At 38.8% G+C, this 24,634-nt stretch overlaps 1 protein-coding gene across 4 annotated transcripts in view; it reads left to right on the top strand.

Moving 5' to 3' along the window:
- Positions 1–24,634, top strand: part of Rundc3b (RUN domain containing 3B) — a 121,075-nt gene that overhangs the window by 82,320 nt on the left and 14,121 nt on the right. For 3 of the 4 annotated variants that reach the window (XM_029477073.1, XM_021163318.2, XM_029477075.1), the window contains 2 exons: positions 7,875–8,032; positions 16,740–16,886. In XM_029477073.1, the coding sequence (XP_029332933.1) occupies positions 7,875–8,032; positions 16,740–16,886 (305 nt within the window). The remainder of the gene's footprint in view (positions 1–7,874; positions 8,033–16,739; positions 16,887–24,634) is intronic. The other variant, XM_021163319.2, reaches the window with a different exon arrangement.

The raw sequence follows: 24,634 nt of genomic DNA, 5'->3' as shown, positions 1-24,634 counted from the left end.
GCTAAAGAAAATTGTGTACTCATTGCTACTTTCTTTTTACTTCTGAATTGGAAACTTATTTAAAAATAAAGAAAGATGAAAGGCAGCAGGTTAGAGGTACTCAGCAGAAACCCACTAAAAGACTCAAATGGCTGAGGAGACTAGGGGTGGTGGCATCAGCCTCTAATCCTAGCATTTAGGAGAAGACAGAGGATTAAGAGTTGCTATGTAGCCGGGCGCTTGGGAGGCAGAGGCAGGCAGATTTCTGAGTTCGAGGCCAGCCTGGTCTACAGAGTGAGTTCCAGGACAGCCAGGGCTACACAGAGAAAAAAAAAAAAAAAAAAAAAAAAAAAAAAAAAAAAAAAAAAAAAAACAAGAGTTGCTATGTAGCCTAACATAGCAAGACCCAATTTTAATAAGACCAAAGGGCTAAGGAGGGATAGATAGTTTAATGGTAGAGCACGTGCGTTGCATGCTCAAACCACTGGAATAGTCCCTAGCACCATAAATAGCAACAACAACAAACCCATGGGGAGAGGCTACTCAGCGTGTGACTGTAGGGTGACAGTGAAGCTCAGCATCATGAACATGGCTTGGAGAAAACCATGCACTTTGATAGTGGGATAATTTGCCAGCATTGGTTAAATAAGAAGTTTGAAGTGAGAGAGGAAGAGAGCCAGTGAGCACAGCTGGACACCGGCACTGTGCAAAAGTGCAGAAGGAACACAGTGACCCAGCCTGAACAGGATGGCTTGGCACTGGAGAGTTTCTCTGCACTTTCCAGCATATATTTGGAAAGCTATTTTGAAAAAGTCTTGTCTGAGCTTGCTGCTCTGGGAATCAAAATGCCTTGCACCCTGTTTCCAGGAACTGACAATAAACACAATTATGCTGACTTGAATTGGAGACTAGTCCGCTGGGAGATTGTGTGAAGTAAACTGACTGAGAATTCTGTTCAAGGTGAAGCCTGTCTGTGACAGGGAGGCAGCTGGGTACAGTTCCCTGTAAGACTTAGCTGATTCTGCTCAAGAGATAAATATTGAAGCACAGGAGCCCTGGGTATTGGCAATGAATGGCAGGCCCATGCTGCCCCAGATGTGGCAGGGATCCTGAGGCCCTGTGGCATCACCTGTACCCCCATTCATCCCATGGAGAATGCAGAGCAAGTGTCTCCAGAATAAAGCTACAGGGGCCTTGTGCTAGCTCCAGATCTTACTTAGAGCAAGCCACTAAGGGTATTTCAGATGCCCATACCACCTGCCAGGAACAAAGTGGAAGAAGGAAAGGAGTGAAAAGGTCCAGACTTCGCTTTCCTCAAGGGCACATGACTAAGTGACTAAGAGATGTGGAAAGAAGCCACTGCCAGAGAGACACAGCAGTGTGTGCTATCTCACTTTAGTAGAGAGGAAATTTTCATTTTTATTTTAAAAGCCTCATTATTTATTTATCTGTGTGTATCACACACATATATACACAACATACACACGTGCACGTGCAAATGCACAAGATGCAAGTGCCAAAGCACGCATGCGGAGGTCAGAGGACAGTTTAGGGAGTAGACTCTCCTTGTGTGGGTTCCAGGGATTGAGCGTAAGTGAGCAGGTTGAGCAAATGTACCTTTACCTGCTGAGTCACCCTCTGACCTTTCTGACCTCATTTGCTTGTAAGCTAATGGGTTAACTCACTGATGAGGGTTAAATCCTCATAATCCAAAATTCCCTGAGCAGGCCTATATCAGGAACCATGTCTTCAACGAATGAGTCTTCAGAAGACATTTGACACTAAAACTATAATAAAAGTGGAAAAATACCCATCTCAGCAGAGTCACAAGATTTAACATACAGACAGGAGATATTACCTCGAAGGGCATGATTCCTTAAGAATTTCAGAATTCTCTTGTAATTGAGTCCAAAGATAACAAAGTAAAAGATACACTAGGCAATTTAAAAGGAATGCTTTTAAAGAGTACTTAATGATTTTTTTCATGTTTTTTCCTTCTTCATTTTTGGAAATTAGTGTAACTGAAAACAATGTGAATTAACAGATATAAGTGGCAGATATTCAGCATTTGTAGGACTTAGAAAAGAACGGAATGAGGAAGATAATTATCTAAAATGTAGGCAGAGAACAGACAGTTCAAAGGAAGTAAAGGAATAAAATGACTGATAGAGACAAAATAGAAAATAGAGATGAACAGAACCGAGTGGTGATTGTTTACCACATCCAATGAATTGGAAAAATCCATAGCAGAATAATTTCCTCTAAAATGTTAAGGCACAGATAAGCAGTTTTTTTTCAATGAAGCACATAGGCAGTATAACAAAGGAGTAGCCAAGCCCTTGCCAATAATATTATTAGAGAATAATTGTAATAATGTCATGCCATAGGAAACTTAAATCAAGAATTTCTTTAAATATCACTTAGCAAAACTGATACCCTCACACTTTTTTGAAAAATTAAATAACCTTTGAAAAATCATTTCCCAGGACTAACTAATGAGCTCCTCAGATTCGTGATTCGGGAATACACTCTAGCAACTATGGTCACAACAGTGCTCCCTACTGTACAGTGAGTGCTTCACAACAGTGCTCCCTACTGTACAGTGAGTGTTTCTAGTACCAGACTGTCCTAATCAGGGTTTCTATTCCTGCACAAACATCATGACCAAGAAGCAAGTTGGGAAGGAAAGGGTTTATTCAGCTTACTCTTCCACATTGCTGTTCATCACTGAAGGAAGTCAGGACTGGAACTCACACAGTCAGGAAGCAGGAGCTGATGCAGAGGCCATGGAGGGATGTTCTTTACTGGCTTACCTCCCCTGGCTTGCTCAGCCTGCTCTCTTATAGAACCAAGACTACCAGCCCAGAGATGGTCCCACCCACAAGGGGCCTTTTCCCCTTGATCACTAATTGAGAAAATGCCTTACAGTTGGATCTCATGGAGGCATTTCCTCAACTGAAGCTCCTTTCTCTGTGATAACTCCAGCTGTGTCAAGTTGACATAAAACTAGCGAGTACACAGACAAACCAGAAGTGATTTAAGTGAAGCCAATGTATCGTTACTATTTGTGCGAAGTCATAGAAGCATAATACATGGTAGGAATATGATTACTATAAAATATAAAAGCAATAGTAAGAACAATTAGACATCTAAGAATTCTAAGAAATCACTGGGCTTATTCCTCAGAAGTTATACTCTTGAGAATTCTGGAATACATGGCCAGGAAACATATAACTGTGTTCATAGCATTATTGTTAATAACAAAAGAATTCTGAAATAATTCTAATGGCCATTGACTAGGTATGGATTAAATTATAATATTCATACAAGGAAATAATATATAGTATTGGAAGTCAATGGACGATTTGGCTGAAATCACCAATGTAGATGAAAAAGCAAGCTTCAAAAGAGTAGAGGCAAAACTCAGGGAAACCAGGCTGTATTTTAAGACAACATACATATATGTCAAGATACTGCCCTTCCTGCAGATAACAGAAATCAGTATACTGGCTCCTACTATAGTGATAATTAATTGAGATAATAGATTGTTTATTGTTTAATTACTAATGCTTAAAATTTTTATATATAGTTTATACTAAATATATATAAAGACTTGTTTTGCTTATAAAATTATTTTCTATGATTGAGATTCTATTTTGAACTAAATGTATGAAATTTATTATGGAAAACAGCCTTCAGGGGCAAATAATACTAGCTACTATCAACAGGTATGAAGTTAAAAGAAAGGAGGCAGTTTGTCAATGTCACAAACAAGATATCACATACTGTGATGTTAGTGGAAAAGCTAGACTATGACCTCAGCATCTCATAGCCAATACCCTATAGTCTAATGAAAACACAGGCCTCCCACTAGTATACTAAAATATCAGTATCTATATGATTTTGAATAGTAATTACATAGAGTAAATTTTCTAATAGAACTATAGTTTAAAGCTAGGAGGTATGTACTGAACACTGTTAACGAAGCTTGGGAATATTTTCATTTATTTATGTATTCACTTTACGTCTCTATCACAGCCCACCCCCACCCCCTTTTCAGTGTCCCCCTCTCACACAGCCCCTCCCCCTCCCCTTCTCTTCTGAGGATTAGGACCCCCCCCTTGGTATCAACTCACCCTGGCACATCAATTCACTGCATCCTCTCCCACTGAGGCCAGACAAGTCAGCCCAGTTAGGGGAATGGGCAAGCAGGCAACAGAGTCAGGGACAGTCCTCTCTCCAGTTGTTGGTAGACCTGAATGAAGCCCAAGCCACACATCTGCTACATGTGGGGGTAGAGAAGATGGTTACAGCCCATGCTCGCTCTTTGGCTGATGATTAAGTCTCTAGGAGCCCCAAAGGGTACAGGTTAGTTGACTCTGTTGGTCTTCCTGTGCCATTCCTATCCCCTCCAGGTCCATGAATCCTTTCCCCAACTCTTCCACAAGACTTCCCAAGTTCAGTCTAATGTTTGGCTGGGGGTCACTGCATCATTTTCAGTTAGCCATTGGGTAAAGCCTCTCAGAGGACAGTTATGCTAGGCTCCTATCTACAAGCTTAACAAAGTCTCTTCAATAGTGTCAGAGATTGGTTCTTGCACACGCGTGCACGCGCGCGCGCAGACACACACACACGGTTGAAAAATAGAGGACCTAGAAGGCCCAGCATGCATCAGGGGGCTTTAAGCTGCCAGAAAAAGCTCTTGTTCTGTGATTTCTGGGCCCTTTCCCTCCTGGTTCCATGGTCTGAAGGCATTTAAACCCACTGAGATGAGCCTGGCGTGGTGGCACACATAATCCCAGCACTCAAGAGGCAGAGGCAGGCAAATCTCTGAGTCCCAGGACAGTTTAGTTTACAGAGCCAATTCCAAGATAGCCAAGGCTACACAAAGAAACAAATAACAACAAGAAAACCTCAGCAAGGACTTAGAAACTTCCTAAGTCTAATCTTAGCTACAGGAAAAATAATCTAGCAGAGAACAGTATGTGGGTTAATAACATTGAGGAGCATTCCAAGCAGGCTCATATATGTGAACTTTACTCCTTTAAGGAAACGAAAGGTACAGGCTTGCTTGAAGGAAAGAAAACCAAGTTGTATTTGCTTGAAGAAACTCTAGCCGTGAGGTGGCAGAAGTGAGAACAGCAAAGTAAGACCAGATGTCTGTGTATCCAGTGTCTTGGGAAGCACAATTCTTGCCTGCACCACATTTCAAAACTATCTATTTGAAGCTGTGTGTGTGCATTGTGAAGTTGAACAACTTTTTGCAAATAAGTGGAAGGCATTGAGACTTTAGGTCCATCTAGATTCAAAAATGTCCAGGAAAGTTTCTTTGCGTCATGAAAGAACATTTGGTAACCTTGCAGTTTGGGACAGGAGGCATGTTTTGCAGACCGTTTTGCAATTTTCTGAAGCATCCTGCTTCCCAAAGTTAAATGTGAGGATGTGCATCTTTTTAGTGAAGAGATTCATGGCTTTCTCATAAAGGAAACTACAAAGACACAGGAGTGTGTGGCTGAATTATGTACTAAGCAGGCCTTTCTGTCAAATTAGAAGAGCAAAAAAGCATTTAAGACACAAACAGATGGACCATCCAGAGACTGCCCCACCCAGGGGTCCATCCCAAAATCAGCCACCAAACGCAGACACTATTGCATACGCCAGCAAGATTTTGATGAAAGGACCCTGATATAGCTGTCTCTTGTGAGGCTATGCCAGTGCCTGACAAACACAGAAATGGATGCTCACAGTCAGCTAGTGGATGGATCACAGGGCCCCCAATGAGCTAGAGAAAGTACCCAAGGAGCTGAAGGGGTCTGCAACCCATATTGGAACAACAATATGAACTAACCAGTACTCCCAGAGCTCATGTCTCTCTAGCTGCATATGTAGCAGAAGATGGCCTAGTTGGCCATCACTGGGAAGAGAGGCCCCTTGGTCTTACAAACTTTATATGCCCCAGTACAGGGAAACACCAGGGCCAAGAAGTGGGAGTGAGTGGGTAGGGGAGCAGTGGGAAGGGTATAGGGAACTTTCAGGATAGCATTTGAAATGTAAATGAAGTAAATACTTAATAAAAAATTGAAAAAAAGATATGCATGTAAAATTGTAGTATATTTATTGCTTTTCCTCTATGTAATAAAAATGATCACATTCTTGTCTCACATTGTTAATTATTCTTCTCCAACTGTTTTCACAGATCTATCAGATCTAGGGTCTAAAATATATGCAGTGAATCATTTGTAAGAAAAAAATACAAAATTGTGTATATCTCTGTATGTTTTCACCTCTTTATCTTTAATGCAGCTGTGCAATAATAAATACAGAAATTACATAAAAGAAAAAAAAACTGTTCAAGAGAAGCTCAACAAGACTTTGACTTTGTCTGAATAGCTTGAAAAGGATGCCAGATGTCACAAAACTTGTGATTTTAGGGAGAATTTGGTGCCCCTGGATCTGGACTCCAGAAAACTCCAGAATATTAGCAAAAGGATGGAAGGGGACCATAGAGATGGATCAGTGGTTAGAGCACTTCCAGGTTCAGTTTCCAACACTCACATGACAGGCCACAGTCCTCTGTAACTTCAGTTCCAGGGAATCTGGAACCCCCTCTGGCCTTCACAAGCACCGGGGTGCACATGGTACACAAACATTTGTGTAGGCAAAATACAGATAAAAAAATAAAATAAATAAAAGGCAATGTGGAAAGGAATATATTGATTTCTCAATATTAAAAGAAATGAGTGTTTTAGTAGTAGCTTTTCTTTGCTCACTCTTGTTTTGCATCTTGATTTGGTCCAATTTTCTAAAGTGTTTACACATTGCCTTGAACTAGTCTTGAACACCTTTCCATGAGGCCCCTATCTAATATGTAGGAAGGAGTCCTTGATTCAGCAGTAGCTTACTTGGGACACGCCTAAAGATGTGAAGCTATATGCCAAAGACACTTGTAAAGTTATACGTTGGTCATGAATCTCATTACCTGGTCATTACATCTTGCCCCAGCCAACACTGACCAATCCTTCTCCTAGTCGCTAGTAATTCACTTATATGGGAAAGGTGACAGCTGGCTGAAAGAAAGAAGTAGCAAGAAACTAAAAACAAAAGTAAAATACCAACAACTTTAGTCTTTGGTACAGAGAAAGAAGTTTCTGTTTCCAAAATAAATCTTTATAATGAACACGGCTCTGATGGTATTAGGCAATTAGCCTTGTAGTTTATCAGGAGATGTTGCACAAAAGAAGCAGATCTTAATGGAGAAAAAAGCATGGACATGTGTACCTAGAAATGAGATAGTGTTTTCAGACTCTTGGGTTTTATAACTATTTGTTAATAGTAAAGTTAGTTTTGGAAACTGCCTTGTACCCACTGTTGAATTAACCTATCTGTTAACTCCTGTGAGCGTCAAATACACAGTGCCTGACAATTGAGAAGAAAGCAGTAACTACTTTGAAGGTGTCTTCTGCCTTCCATGTCTTCTAAAGAGTGCATCTAGAGTTGGTTTCCTGTATATACAAAGTGTAACTTGAGACTATTAATACTTGCAATTAGATATACATGACCTTAGAAAACCTGTGTTTGTCATCTATAGCCTCATTTATGTCTTGTGCATTAAATAATCCTTCCACTCTGGAACAGGAAGACATAGGAAAGTTCCAGGTCAGCTGGAATACATAACCAGTCCCTGTCTCCCACCCCACCCTCTGCCATAGTGTCAACAAGTGCATGCAACACATTAATCTTCTATAGTCAGTTAAAATCATTCATCTCTAATATTTTAAGATGTGACATTATGAAATAGATGAAAATAATGCTGGAGGTGCTCAGCATTGATCTTAAGATATCACAGTTTTGTAGTTGGCATAAAGATAACTTATATAATGATACTGTATTTCCAGGGTTATCTTGAAGAACTCTTACGGCTTCGTGAGAACCAACTTTCTGAATCTGTCTCTCAGAATAAAATACTACTTCAGAGGATCGAAGATTCTGATCTGGCCCACAAATTGGAGAAAGAACAGTTAGAATATATCATTGTGGAGCTTCAAGATCAGCTGTAAGTGAGACACTTTTATAAAAACATTGACAGTGCATGAATACCACAGTGGAATGTACTTTGCTGTATGATTTAAATTCCAAGAAATCTAGTAGCATCCCTTAAAACTTCTTACTCTTTTTAAATTAACTTTGTTCCTTACTAGAAAAATAATCTGTTTTTATTGTGAAAAAATTACAAAACATAAGATAAAATTAAATCATCCTTAGCATTCAATGCAGCATATTATTATAAATGATTTTTTTTTTTTTTTTACTTTTTAAGTTTCTGTTTTGTTTTTCCAGTGCTAGGCTTCCTTCAAACTTCCTGAGGCATATTCTCAGCCCTAAGCATTTATGTAGTTGCATTAGCTATCAATTGACTGCAAAATGATTGCACATAGACCATCATCATTCAAGCTCAGTCCTGGTTGATAAAACCAATACCAGGTTCTGCCAGGATGTCACTGTGTATAATTTAATGTAGTATCCTTTTAAAAAGTTGTGTAGCAAGAAGTTTTTAGATGAACAAAGCTATGGGGTATGAAACTGCATTCTCGTAGGAGCTCCTTCACCTATCACTGCTCAAAGCTCTCACACTAATTCTACCATTATGTTAAACTAATGTTGATTGTTTATTAAAAAAAAAAGTACATAATAGCTTCTACTCTTAAAGGATGATTTTTAAATGTTATTAGACTTCCAGAAAAATTATAAAGATAAGTACCCAGAATTTTCATCTTTATTTTATAAGATTCATCAGATTTTAACGTTTACCTTATAGTCCCTCCCTCTCCTCACATATATGCACATCTTTAGCCACTTAGATGTCTTATACATTATCATATGTCTTCTGCCTTCTGCCTCTGTGTATCTGATGTTTACTAAGAATCAAGATATTCTAATATATAACAAATGTCCATAAATCAGCTATAGTAGGTCAAATTAGTTGAATATTTTAATCTTCTCCATCATTCATGGTCAGTGTCATTTCTAAGAATGCCCCTCAGTGCAGTTCTGTTTCTTTGTCACCACATCCAATTCAAGAGTGTTTGTTATTTTATTTAGTTTTCAGATTTTTTTTTGGATATTTTATTTATTTATATTTCAAATGTTATCCCGTTTCCCAATCCGCCCCACCCACCCCATCCCTCCTTGTTCAGTCACTTTAAACATAGAGCAGTTCCTCTCTTTGTGTCCCATGAGATTGATACTGATAAGAAATACAACCCAGTAATTTTTATCATATTTAATTGTCTTTCTTTGGTTTGCTTTGAATTTACCTATTTTTTTATAACTGAACTATAATAGAAGTTAAATTTGCCTTCAGTGTATAATACTCAAAAGCATGTAAAGTCTATTGGCACATATTAATGATATAAATTTTAATGGGTTAAGGAAATACCCTTATTCTGTCTTTTGTAGTTAATGCAGTTCCCCTTTGTAGCTGCGATGTGATAAGAGAGAGTCTAATAGAGGGGCAGGGCGGAGGGAGGGGATGGGGGACCTTTGGGATAGCATTTGAAATGTAAATGAAGAAAATAACTAATAAAAATATGTAAAATAAAAAAATCAAGCAAGTACTTGCTGCTGCCTCGAGAGAGACTACAGTAAACATTTACATTTGAGTTAATGCAAAGCTCAGAGAAGCCTTAGTGGAGGTTTGTTGAGGCATCCCTTTTGTTTTGCAAACCCTGCCCAAGGAAGCTTTTTGGGCCCTTGCCTCCAGGGACCTGGGAATTATGTTAAATCCAAAACATTACTACAGCTTTATCCAGGTTTGTTCAAAACAAAGTTCAAATTTAAGGGTTATGAAAGGTTAGTGAGGCGATGGAACTTGTAATTTGGCCTGCCTATTCCAGCAGTCATCCCAGGAAATGCATACAGAATTATTATAAATGTTGAATATTGTTTTAATACAATCTTCCTTTGCATCCTGATGATTGTAAAAGGTTTGCAATTAGCTTGTTTGCTTGTAATTTTAAATAACCAATGAAGCGATATCATTGGAAAATTTGCCACAGGGAATGGTTAATAGCCTATATATATATATGTACATATTATACAAACATATATACATATATATACACATATTATATATAATAGCCTATATTATATTATTTTATTATTAATTATTATAATAATTAATTATTATTATATTATATATAACTATATATATAATGTTACTGCTTCAATAAGAAAGTTTGAATCAAAAAAAAATCTAAAGCCAAATAAACATGACAAATAGCTTTTATTTTACTTATTTATTTGTTGTTGGGGGGTTGGTTTTTTTTTTTGGTTTTTTATTTGTTTTTTGTTTGTCTGTCTGTGTTTGTTTTGAAAGAGAGTCTCACTGTTAATCCTTAGCTGTCTTGGAATCTTGGGATTCACTGTGTAGACCAGGCTGGCCCAGAACTCCAAGAGATGCTCCTGCCTCTGCCTCAAGAGTGCTGAGCAAAGATGTGTACCACCACACCTGGCAGGCAATGGCTTTTAAAAGTAAGAAATCCTATTAATAAACAAACAACTCACTGTATTCTCTAGGAGTTTGCATATTGATAAAAATAATTATGTCCAGTCATGGTGCCTATTACTTCTAATAATGCAGAGAGCATTTGTAGCTCGTCAATAGAGAGCACATTCCGTATTACCCTAGCTTCTGTTAGACTGGATGAAAATAGCAAGACCCAAGTAATACAGATGGCTGGGTATTCTTTTATAATTAAAAGGTTAACAAGGTAATTGCATTTTTCTTCTTAAGTAATACTTGTAGCTCATCTAACTATTTTCATAATAAAATCAGTTTTGATGAGCTGAACCCATTGCATGAGCCTATAATCTCAGCACTGAGAAGCAAAGGAGAAGCATCATGTGGCTGAACCCATTCTGGGCTATTATATAGCAAGCCTTTGTCTTTGGAAATTAAATGTAAATACAATAAAAGTTAGGTTTACTTTATTAAAAATATTTTATTAAAGAATTAAACTTTAATAAGTTTATTTGACCTTTGATAATTTAAATGAAGAATCCCATATTTTAGATTGAAAAATAATTCATCTGTGTTATAGTTTTAGAATAGTAAAATAAATCTGTGTTATTGATCCTTTTGTTTTTTCAAAGGAACCTTACAGTTATTCCTAATACCTTTAAAAATATTTTAACAAAAACAATAAAGCAACAAATAAAAAGTGTCTAAAGCTGTACAGATGGCTCAGTGGTTAAGAGTACTGGCTACTCTTTCTAGGTACCCAGGTTCAATTCCCAGCATCTACATGGTGGCTCACAACTGTCTATAATGTATAACATCAATTCCAGATGATCTGATGTTTTTTTTTTCTAGCCTCCATAAGCAATAGGCACAGATGTGGTACAGAGGCACACATGCAAACTAAACATCCATCCACATAAAATAAATATTTAAAAATATATCCATTGATAAAAGTGGACCGTTTTTGATTGATAAGAGTTGACTGTTTCCTTGAGTTTAGAAGTTTCAGATTTACCTTGAAAGAATAGAGCTGTATCCTCCAGATTGTTTTAAGCTGCCTCACAAGATTCCTTTGCATAAGACTACTTTAGAAGACAAAGAGCAGGAGAGTGATGTCATTCTTACAGGAGAATTCTCATTACATAATGCTACTGAGAATTAAGATCCAGAATAGTCTGTTTTTACAGCTATAGAGAGAGTGTGAACATTTCCTTCGTAATGCTGAGGGCCGTCACCCATAGTCCATAGTCATGAAGCCTGCATCAAACCTGGATACTGGAGTTTCTTTTGTTTTTTTTTCTGATAAGATAAAGGCAACCAGGAGAAAGTAAAACATTTAAATACATCGATGTAAAACTCAAAAGTGGGATACTAAGAGATAGAAGACATATGTAATGCTTATTTCCACATGGGTTAAGAATCTTATTGAAACCTTTTCCATTCCTCTTGCTTTTATGTTTAACATTTCTTAATATATGTACTATAAGTTACATTATTGTCTTATACTACATACATCACTAAATTACTTATGAGAACTACAAAATGCTCAGACATTATGAGCATTTCTGTCATATAACACCAAAACAATTAAAGTAGTAAAGATCACAGACAGAAAGCAGAATAGCTGGGCATTGTAACACAGGTGTTACTGGGTTTCTCCTATTTTTATTGTTTGTGTATATATGATTTCAGGGACTATAGTTTTTTTTAATACATCTCAATCAGTTTTCCCTCCTTCCAGTTCCCTCCCTCCCTCCCTCCCAGATCACCTGTTCTCTCTTTCCCTTCAGAGAAGAGCAGACCTCCTAGGGATGTCTGCTGAAAAAAGCATAACAAGATGCAATAAGACCAGACACAAACCCTCTTATCAAGGCTAGATGAGGCAACCCAGTAAGAAGAAAAGGCCCCAAGACCAGGCAGAAGGGTCAGAGACACACCCCACTCGCACTGTTAGAAGTCCCACAAGAAAACCACATAACTGTGGGTCCGCATTCTGCTTCGCTGCTGAGCTGTGTGAACTCAGCTTAGGTAGACAAAAGGGGCACTAGGCTACATTCCATTCTCTCTACCATGGTTGTGCTGGGCTCTGTGAGCCTCCATAAGCCTTTCATAATTAATGCAGTGAGCTGTATTCTCCTGGTGTTCTTGACCACTCTGTCTCCTAGCATTCTTCCTTCCCTTCTTCTGCAGGGTTCTCTGAGGTCCAAGAGGAGAGACCTGATGGAGATCTCTAATTTGGGCTGTCTCCCTACCTAATGTTTGGTTTGTGGGTCTCTGCATCTCCTCCCATCAGCTATAGGAAGAGACATCTCTGATGACAATTGGGCTAGGCACTGATCTGGACTCCTGGCAACCAATGTTCCTTTCTGCAATAAACAGTTAGGGGTAGGGGGTCTCATCTCAGCAATCGTTAGTTTCCTATATTTCTTTGTCTATGTGTTAGACTTCATGAGACTTCCGTCCTTCTGTGTTAGCATGTCTATTTATGGTTCAGATCTTCTTCAGGCAGATATTTGTAGGAGACTCAGTCTCACCGACTTTTGGTCCTCTGACTCTAGAATCTGTCTGCCACATTTTGTGGTTGAGCCTTAGGTACAGTAGTTGCATTGTAGATATATCCATTAAGGCTGGACTTCACACCATCCATTGGTCTAATTTCAACACTTATTAGAGTTTTAAGAAAATTGTGAAATGTTGAATATTTATCTTTAGTCACTGGTTTAACAGTTATTTGATAATTTAAGGTAAAGTCACTTTGAGGCTAGGCACAAATAAGAAAAATGTTCTTCATGGCTCACAGAATCAACTGACCAGGACTCAAGTGTGCTCACAGAGGTCAGGGAACTTGTACACATCTGACCTTGGTCTGCTGCATATGTGTTATGATTGTGTTGCTAAGTGTTCTTGTGGGATTCCTAATAGTGGTAGCAGGGGTTGTCTCTGACTCTTTTGTCTGCCTCTGGGACCCTGTTCCTCCTACTGGGTTGCCTCATCCAGCCTTGATGTGAGAATATGACCTGGTCTTATTGTAGCTTGTTATGCTGTATTTTGTTGAAGTCCCTGGAAGGCTTACTCTTTTCTGAGAGAAGTGAAAGGGGAGGTGAGGGGACACTGCAGTTAGGATGTAATATATGAAGGATGTAATATATGTAATATATGAAGGATAACATGGGAAAAATTCAAAAAGGAAAGAAAAATGTTCTTGCTTCGCTAACCTTAGGTGAATCACTTTGAATAGGTCTTACTATAAACTTGCTATCATTTTAAAGGTAAATAATGGGATTGTCTAGTTTCAAGGCAGCTGGCAGTTAATTCTTGGTTACAGTAGAGTTTACTGGAAAGCTGCCTGCAGTTTGCAGGACAATAGAGTAGAGAAATACTAGTGACTGTGAGAAGTTCTCTGCTGACCTTGGTCAGGCCCCAGTGCTTGAGTAGACAAATAGGCCTGCATATTTGTCACTCAGATTAGCTTGTCAAGATTCTAAAATATAGAATGGAATTTTTAATTTAACATAACTCATTTGCCTGTTCTGTGGTGAACCCAAGAGAGAAAACCTAGCTCATTTCAAAGAACCAATCAGCTGTCAGTAGAAACAGTATAATTAGGATTTCTAAGGACAAAAATCTAAAGGTAACACTGAGGCCAGGGAGATGGCTCAGTTGGTAAAGGTACTTGCTACTAAACCTTAGTTCATTTCTCATAATGCGCAAGGTGGAAGGAGAGAACCAACACCTATAAATTATCCTCATATCCAATGCAATACACTAAATTAATAAGCTTATTTAAGATAATACCATAATGTAGTTTTAGGCAAAAGTTTTCTGTGGACAACTGTTATGATGTAACCTTTGTGAAACCAGTTCTTTTAAATTAGAAATTGTAGCGGACAGTGGTAGTGTGTGCCTTTAATCCCTCACTTGGAGCCAGAGACAGGCAGATCTGTGTGCGTTCAAAGCCAGCCTAGTCTACAGAGTGAGTTATAGGACAGTAAAGAAAAAAGGTTTGGACAGTACAAAGAAAAACCCTGTTTGTAGATAGATAGATAGAGAGAGAGAGAGAGAGAGAGAGAGAGAGAGAGAGAGAGAGAGAGAGAGAGAAAAGAAAGAAAGAAAGAAAGAAAGAAAGAAAAAAAAAAAAAAAGAAAGAAAGAAAGAAAGAAAGAAAGAAAGAAAGAAAGAAAGAAAGAAAGAAAGAAAGAAAGAAAGAAAGAAAGAAAGAAAGAAAGAAAGAAAGAAAGAAAGAAAGAAAGAAAAAAGTGCTGGTACCCATTCTTAGCAGAGTCTGCCAGTGCAAGTTATTCACAGATGCACAGTTGTAGTTCTCAAACCCTGATGGGAATGAATGTTGCCTGACATCTCCTCATAGCTTTGAAGCTGAGTTTTCCATTGATATACACTAGAAACCTCCTAGGGAGGGAATATGTAATATAGAAAAATTTACTATGAAAACCCAAAATAATGGCAGTGTATTGTGGTAGATTATCATGCTGATAATCCTCATTTCTTCTTTTTCTAACAATCTTAGATTTTCTGTAAAGTTTTGTTTTCAATAAAGTAGACAATGTTAAGACACCTTGAAAGTCTTTTAAATGAGTTTTATGTCTTTTTCCTGTGAAAGGAATTGTGTCAACTGTCCAGTAAAAAAAGTATCTTAGTAAGAGTCATTCTCCCTGGCTTCTTAGTATAACATTATGAGACAAAATCTAGTATGTGTACTAGATGATATTTCTCTGTGTATATAGTAAAACGCATACTTTAGCAGACAGTTATTAAATACAATGTAAAATCAGAACTATTCCATAGCCTACTAAGACATGTAAACACAGTTATTGTGTAGACCCACTATTAATAGTCAGAGCTTATGCTAGCGATTGTCTGTAGTGTAGGATTGTGCTGCCAACTACTGACTCACTCCCTTCTCTTGCATCCAGAACGGGGCTGTGGGCTGAGGAGGTTGGTAATAGGTATCTATCGCTTCCCTACTCCTGACATGATGACCCAGAATCTTAGTACACAGTAAGCTCATAGGCTTCTGTTTGAGAATGCATGTTGAATACATGACTTATAAGGTTTTGAGAGATATAGTACCTTTGCTTTTAAATTTTCTTTAATCAGTTCAGATGTTGAATTAGTCTTGTGACAAAAATCAGTTGCTTCATGAAAATTAAAATTTTGGCAAAATTTTAATTCTGTTGCCAGTTGTTCTTATCAACTAACATTCTTATAAGAAAAACTTGGCGAAAGATTGCCATTTGATTATAGCATCTAGTACAGTTGATACTTGATTTAATTATTTTTATGAAACTTTATTAATAGTCATTTCTGACAAAAGCAGTTTAGTAGGTCTGGAAAGATAACTTGGCAGATGAAGGCAGCATGGACTGCTTTGGTAGAGGACCTGACTCTAGTTCCTGCCATCTAAGGTGGCTCCAGGGGACCTGACACCCTCCTCTGGCCTCCAAAGTATCTATGTATACACAGCACACACATACATACCACACACAGACACACTCACAGACATAGTTAAAATGTTTACAATTAAAAGGGAAAATAAATAGAGGAAATTTTTTAAAATAAAAATATTATTTAGCTGGGCGTGGTGGCACGTGCCTTTGATCTCAGCACTTGGGAGGCAGAGGCAGGCGGATTTCTGAGTTCGAGGCCAGCCTGGTCTATAAAGTGAGTTCCAGGACAGCCAGGGCTACACAGAGAAACCCTGTCTCGAAAAACCAAAAAAAAAAAAAAAAAAAAAAAATTTTAAATGCATTGCATGAATTTTAAAATTTCATATATTTATAGTTTTTAAATTGCTTTAACTGATCTTTTTACTTGAGTTAAATTATTTTCAATAATTCTGAGTTTTCAAACCAGGAGATCATAGACATGGAACCTGTTTTAGCTAGGATGCCATTGCTTTTGGTTTAGGTTTACAGTGATGTTGGACCCTTTAGTTCTTCTACTAAAGAGTTAACACCTCAGTGGAGAAGACAGAAAGTCTAATTTACAGTAGTAGTAATTGATCCTAGCCAGCAGAGAAAGTCTAAAGAGCATGTGCTGTAGAAGATGAAGCAGCAGAGTCCCAGCCAGCCCTGCCCTGTGGTGCTCCAGTGGTTCAGCTCAGCTTAGTGACATACTATTTGTAAACAATTACTTTGGGGCCTACATACCAGTTAGGTTCCTCTGCCATTGAGGAAAAAAAAAAGAGTAAAAGCAAAAGCACTCACCATCTTAATATTCACAGGACTGTACTAAAGAATAATGATTTAAGATCAAGACAAGAGTTAACTGCCCACCTCACCAAGCAGTGGCCCTCCCCAGGAGCTCTGGATGTCAATGCTGTTGCCTTGGATACCTTGCTTTACCGAAAACACAATAAACAGTGGTATGAGTAAGTGTAAAGCTTTTTTTCCAACTAATTACACATTTAGTTGTACCAAAACTTGTGGCTATCCACTCTGGTATCTCAGTTATTTTTCTGAACATATTATTAGCCAAGATAGTCCTTAGGACTGCTTTGATGAGGTTCCCTTAAGAAGCAGATGTCTAAACTTTTGAAGCCAAGGCACCCTGGGGAAGCATTTGTAGGTGATAGTGTCAGACCAGCTGTCTCCTGTTCTGTTAAATTTCCAGTCATCCCTTAAGTGTATCTATGAACTTGCTTTCATGAGGCATCTATTTTGAAATTTTAGCTTTAGGATATACTGGCCTAGAATTAGTTTTCTAGATTTTTTTGTTTAAAAAATATCGTATTCAATCTTCTAAAAGTATATAAAAGTTTGAAGTTCTCAGTGGATTTGACTTTTGATCATTTTAATCAATCTAATTTTTAGGAGCAATAATACAGTCACTCTACCTCTGAGCCATAATTTCTTATTCCTAGTGAGTGTTCAGACTTTCATTTGAAAGTCAGGTTACATTAGCATCTTTGGGGTTTTAACACTTTTTCATCTTAATCATTTGTTTCCACTGTATTTTTCTTTAGTTTAATTTCTAACTTTCCTCCACATTATTCTTCTCTCCCAGCCCCTTTTATTTTTTATCTCCTTTCCACCTATTTCTCCATTTTCTATTTTCTTTCTCCCTCCCTCTGACCCTTCATCTTTTCCCTCTTCCTTTATCTGTTCTTCTTTATTGTCACTGGCAAAGTCACACATTCTTGCCTGTGCTTCTTAGGGCACCCTATTACATCACCTTGTGTGTCTGTCCATCCAGCATTCATCTAGATTTTCTGCTTCTTGACTTGTTACTCAGACATAGACACGTCTTACCAGAAGCACTGCTTCTACCGTCTTTATGCTTATGATTTTGGGAGTTGTTGTTTATCAATGATAGGATGCAAATTAAATTTGACCTTGCATTATTAAAAGTAATACTAGAGACAAACTTTTCTTGTCTTATTGATTGTTAAAGATAAGTAGAGGTGAGAAGGCTTCTTGTGGAATAAATCAGAAAATTTTTCATCTATTAAATCATTTCTTAGTATGACTCGAGGTGTGGCTTTGACCATTCAATAAATTAGCATAGAGTTCCTGTATGTGTTTACACATGAATAAATGTAAGTGTTACAGTAGCTATATCCTATGTGGAGTATAAGTTTGCCTTTCTGTGTCACACTTAATTGGTAGAACAATATTTGTATTCCAAATTTATAATTTAAAACATAATTTATAGAAATATATTTATTATATACATTTGACACATGAGAAGCTCTTAAATTTACAGTGATGAGCTGGGGATATGGGTTGGTTGATAAATTACTTTATGTTCAAATGTGAGCACCAGAGATTAGATCCTCTTTACCCCACAATCAGTAGGGGAACATACCTGTAATCCTAACCCTGTGAAGGCAAAGACAGGAAGATCTTGGAACCCACTAACCAGCTAGTGTTGTCCAATCCAAGAGCTCCTGTCTCAAACATCGCATGTGAGCCTAGAGGTGCATATATGAAAAATAATACACACACACATACACACACACACACACACACATATGTATCATGTACACATGCTCACTGTTGTGACAAGAGCAGTGGGCTGAGCTCAATCATTAAAGTGTTGAATGTCCTAGCATGAAGACCTGTATTTGATCCCTAGTTCCCATGTAAAAAGCTGGAGGTAGTGACTGGTACTTATAATCCCAGGCTTGGGGAGACAGAGCCAGATGGATCCCTGGGTCTCACTAGCCAACCAGCCCAGCCAGATTTGTAATCCTTGGGTCCTTTAAACACACACACACACACACAAAACCAAAAACGTGGACAGCTCCTGTGGAATAGTATCCAAAGTTGGCACAGACCACCCATGAGAGTACCCATGAGTACTGAAACGCACTCACATAAACATGAACAGATACACATTGTGACTATATTAAATCTGCAAAATCAAAGACTTTCTTCACAACATCCACTTCATTGTGAAACGGTAAAAAAAAAAAGTAAAATATTTTAGCCAGAAGATGTATACTTTTACCTACCCACAGAGATACCTATAGAGGAGTCAATGAAGAACCCAAAGTGTGTCTGTCTTAGCCATGCACACACACACACACACACACACACACACGCACAAAACCAAAAACGTGGACAGCTAGTGACAAATAAAAAATAAAGAACCGTAAGTGGAATATCTATTGCTATTTTACATCTGCATGCATAATGTTACAAAGCAACATTGCAGCACTCCAAGTGATTACAGTCTTAAAGGCAACGGAACAGCCTTGTTCCCCTGCTCAGCATGAGTTTAAAGTTGTGCTTCTTGATTCACACACATCAGCTGAGAAAGGAAAATATCCTTCTCTAGAATTCTCTCATTCACCTGACTTGTCCTCATATGTTCTTGCTATTTTTAGATGAGCCTGCTATCCCTGAGCAAAGCCTGTCTAGGTGTGGTTTAGTATGGAGGATTCTGGACCTGGAGGTCAAATGCAGTATTGTCAGTAGCCACTAATAATTGGTTACTGTGTGACACTGAGTGATGCTTCCTTCCCTTAACTCTCTCTTTTTGTATGTACAATACTGAGAGTAGGGCCTAAGGGTCAAATGCATCATCTTGTACTTAATAGCTTCTCAATGAGTATGAATAGTTGACATATTTTTCGCTAGTCTTATGTATGCCAATCTCACATTCCAAGATCTGCTCTCTGAGTCTTATAGAAAATTGACTTATCCTTCTGAGTATGTAATTCCAACTACTTCATTTAAACATATAGGTCTGGGTTTTCGGGATAGGGAGCGTTCTATAAATAATGTTTAAAACTAAGCAGACATTTGCATCATTTATGATAACCTACAGATTATGGGGGTGGCTAGGTCTCTTTAAATGAGTATTGTCACCTCTGTAGCTGGCCCTACAATGCAGTAGTTTTGGTGTTAGTAAGTTTCTCCTGCAAAAGGGGTACAATGGCCAAAGCTCTGTGAAATTATCCTACCAGCTAATCTAAAACTGTCTGAAAGAATTACAGGGATGGAAATGGAGAGGAGCCTCAGGAAAAGAAGGTCCAGCGACAGGCCCAAATTGGGATCCAGCTCAAGGGGAGGTCCCAAGGCCTGACACTATTACTGAGGCTATGGAGCACTCACAAAAAGGGACCTAGCATGACTGCCCTCCAGAAGACCCAACAAGCAGCTGAAAGAGTCAGATGCATATATTTGCACCCAACCAATGGGCAGAAGCTGCTGACCCCTGTTGTTGAATTAGGGAAGGCTAAAAGAAGCTGAGAAGAAGGGTTACCCTGTAGGAGAACTAGCAGTCTCAATTTATCTGGACTCCCAAGATCTCTCAGACACTGGACCACCAAACAGATAGCATACACCAGCTGATAGAAGGCCCCCAACACACATACAGTAGAGGACTTCTGGGTCTGTGTTCATTCAGAGATGATGCACCTAACTCTCAAGAGACTGGAGGCCCCAGGGAGTTTAGAAGCCAGGTGGGGTGGGGGGTGGGGGCATCCACGTGGAGACGGCGGTGTGTGTGTGTGTGTGTGTGTGTGTGTGTGTGTGTGTGTGTGTGTGTGTGTGTGAAGGGTGGATCGGGAAGGGGCTGGGGGGGGGTTGGGGAATGGAATGTGGAGTGTAAAAAATAAATTAATTTAAAAAAAAAAGAGAGAAGGCTCGGGACAAGTTGGGCTTAACAGTGCTTATTTAAGCTACTAGCAAATGTGTAAATCAGGCAGCACTGAGAACAAGTTCTGAGACCTACCCACTGCAGAGCACAAGTTCTCTAAAGGAAGCAGAAAGCAGAGCAAAAGCATCTTCTGGTGGCTGTCACAGAGGGAAGAGGCATGGCTCTTCTTTGGGGCTGATGTGACAAGTTGGCCCTTTGGGTTGGCTGAGTATTAGCTTGTTACTAAAACGTACAGGCCTAAGGTAGGTATAAGTGTGACTAGAAACCAACTTACACTTCGTTACTAGAAACCAAAAGAAGTAATGGCGCCTTGACTTATCTTATTTTTATATTTAATTTACATTTAGAAATTATATTTTTATATTAAGCTACTGGATAACTGGGTTAAGATCTGCAACCACAGAAGGACCCCTTACAGAACACATCTGAAATTTATTTCTATTAGTTATACTGTTTATTAAACTTTAAATATACTACTAGTTTATTTGTTAAATAGACATAGCAATATAAGCCATGCCAGATGTAAAATCTTTTTTTGTTTTTATTTCACACATGGCAATGTGGTAAAAATTGATAAAGCCAGGTGTGATGGTGCATGCCTTTAGTTCCAACACTTGAGAGGCAGAGGCAAAACACAGTAAAATCTCAATAAGAACTAAACATATTAGGTATATTTTCATAACACAGCAATGAGTGTTTAATTTTTGTTTCCTGTAAGTTTTATCTTAGGGTTTCCATTGTTGTGAAGAGATACTATGACCAAGGCAACTCTTGTAAAAGACAACATTTAATTGGAACTGGCTTACAGGTTCAGAGGTTTAGTCCATTATCATCATGGTGGGAATCATGGCAGTGTCCAGGCAGGCATGGCAGTGAAGAAGGAGCTGAGAATTCTACATCTAGATCCAAAGGCAGCAGAAGGAGACTGTGTACCACAGTGGCATACCTTGAGTATATGTGACACACAATGATAAACTTCCTCCACCGAGGCCACACCTCCTCCAATAAGGCCACACCCTATGTGCCACTCCCTGTGTCCAAGCATTTAAACACATAAATCTGTGGAGGCTGTAACTACTCAAACCAGCACAGTTTTGTTTTCCTATCCTTTTATACATGACGTTTACATCACCTGAGCTTCTAGATTTATCTGGTTAAAGCGTTATCTCCCTCACTCATTCTTATCCCAAAAGTTCACACTCATCAGCATCAGCTTTCAATTTTCCTCTTATTCTCTTTTTTAAACATTTGTTTATTTGTTACTTATTTACTTTGCATTTGTTTAGCTTGTATGGGTATATGTGTGGGAGTGAGTTCTCTCTTCCTGCCAGTCCGGTTTCCAGGCTTGGTGACAAGTACCTGTGCCTGCTGAGCCACACTCACCTGCCCTTCATAAGCTTTTTAATCCTTCATGTATCATTGGCTCTCAATTTGGCTGCCACTCAAATTGCAGTTCTGACAGCCTGACTTACTATGGTTTTCATGGTCTAAAGAGGTTTTTACGGCTTTTTTTTTCTCTTTTAAAATGTTTGTTTTTTAAACTTGTGTGTGTTGCGTGGGGGAATGTAATAGTATTTGAGAGCAGGTGTATAAGGAATCTGTGGGGTCAGATCCCCTGAGTTAAGGTGATTTATTGGGAGGCAGTCTACATAGATGCTGGGAACCAAACTCGGGGCGTCTGCAAGAGAGCTCCTACTTTACATGATTTAGGATTCTTCCCATGTGTGTTTTTTGAATATTTGTGGAATTATGATCTCTAAGGCACCAAGGCTCCAAAAATATTTCAGAACGTGTATGTTGAAACTTAACCTAAGTCATATGGATTGTCTTCTATCAAGTTTCCCCTGTATCCCTATGTTAATTAGAGTAGATTAAGAGTCTGTAGACACTCTGCTATAGCAAATGACAATTGTATTTTTTTATAAATGTAATTTTATTTTATTATATTTTGTGCACATTGTGTGCATGTGTGTCTGTGTGATCCCATGAAACTGGAGTTACAGACCGTTGTGAGCTGCCATGTGGATGCTGGGAACTGAACCTGGATCCTCTGGAAGAACAGCCAATGCTCTTTACAGCTGAGCATCTCTGCAGCCTCTACAGCTTTATTATTAAACATATCCCTATGGGAAAAGAAAGAGAAAATTAGCTTCTTTGTCTCCATGTGCATGTATGCCTGTGAATATTATGCACACAACTTCTTTCTTTTTCTTTGTGTTCTTTATTCTTCTCTCATACAATGCAGCCAACCACAGCCCCCTCTCCCTTCTCTCTTCCAAGTTCCTAGCCCCTGACCTTCCCTCTCCCCCAGATCCACCGCTCCTCCATTTTCCTTCAGAAAAGAGCAGGGATTTAGCTCAGTGGTAGAGCGCTTGCCTAGCAAGCACTAGGCCCTGGGTTCGGTCCTCAGCTCTGGGAAAAAAAAAAAAAAGAAAAAGAAAAGAGCAGGCCTCTCAGGGATATCAACCATACATAGTATAATAAGATACAATAAGAGTAGGCACAAACCCTCACATCAAGGCTAAACAAGGCAATCCAGTCGGAGGAAAGGTGTCCCAAGAGCAGGCAAAAGTGAGAGACAGCCCCATTCCCACTGTTAGAATTCCCACGAAACCCCCAGCTAAACAACTGCACTGTATATACAGAGGACCTAGTGCAGACCTATATATACATGCTCTGTCTTCAGTTTCTGTGAGCCACTATGGTCCTTGCTTAGTTGATTCTGTTGGCCATGTTCTTCTGGTGTCCTAACTTCTCTGCTCCTACAATGCTTCTTCCCCTTTTCTATGGGGTTCCTCAAGCTCCACCCAGTGTTTGACTTTCCCGGTGGCTTTCTTCATCTGCTCCCATCAGCTGCAAAAGGAAGCCTGTTGGATGACAACTAGGCCAGGTGCCAGTATACTTTTAGGTCTCTGGGCTATCCAGCTTCCATTTCCTGGCCCTCTAAGCAGTGTCAGGCACAGATGCCCTCTCATAGCTTGGGCCTCAAGTTAGATCAGTCATTGGTTAGCCATTCCCACAAGTTCTGAGCCACCATTGTCCCAATCCATCTTGCAGGCAGGACAGGTTATAATTCAAAGGTTTTGTGGCTTGGTTGATGTCCCAGTCCCACCACTGGAAGCCTTGCCTAGTTACAGAAGATGGCTTGTTCAAGTCCCATTTCCTCCATTATTAGGCCTCCCTCATAAGTACCAGGAAGTTTTCACTACACTAGGTTTCCATATAGTCCCTAAATGCCTACAACTGGAAAGTTGTCTCTCTATACCCTCTCCCTCCACCCCCCCTTCCCCCACTTGATCCCTCCTGTTCCCACCCCCATTTATTTCCAGGATACCTGGAAAATCTATTCTAGTTCCCTTCACAGGGAGATCCATGCTTCCCGCCTGGAGCCCTCCTGACACTTAGCCTCTCTGAGTCTGTGGCCTGCAGTGATCTTGCACAGACTTTCTCCCTGTGGATAATACTTACTTCCCTCTGTGTATCACACAATGACTACCAGATAATAGGAATTACTGACTTTAGAACATCTTTTAAGCAAAAATATACTATAAAATGATATCATTTGTTCTAATAATTGACTGAGATAAGACTACCAGTGACATATGATACCATTCTTATAAGTTTAAATTAAATTTAACATAGTGAAATTTATTAAACTACAGGTTTTTGTGTTGTCAGAAAATATGCTGTTTTGGGTTCTTATTTTTTTATATACTTAAACTACTTACTTTATAGACATTCTGTTCTGAGAAATAGCAATATATAGTTTGGGTATCTCTGTGGATACATTTCTTTTTTCTTTTCTTTATCTTTTTTCCTTTTTTTTTGGTGCAGGGAAACTTTATTAGATATTTTCTTTATATACATTTCAAATTTCAAATGCTATCCCAAAAGTTTCCTATACCCTCCCCGCCCCACCCACTCCCACTTCTTGGCCCTGGCATTCCCCTGTACTGGGGCATATAAAGTTTGCAAGACCAAGGGGCCTCTCTTTCCAGTGATGGCCGACTA

This window comes from Mus caroli, chromosome 5 (genome assembly GCF_900094665.2).
Source record: "Mus caroli chromosome 5, CAROLI_EIJ_v1.1, whole genome shotgun sequence".
In the NCBI taxonomy this organism is placed as follows: domain Eukaryota; kingdom Metazoa; phylum Chordata; class Mammalia; order Rodentia; family Muridae; genus Mus; species Mus caroli.
This window is presented reverse-complemented; position numbering and strand designations above follow the sequence as displayed.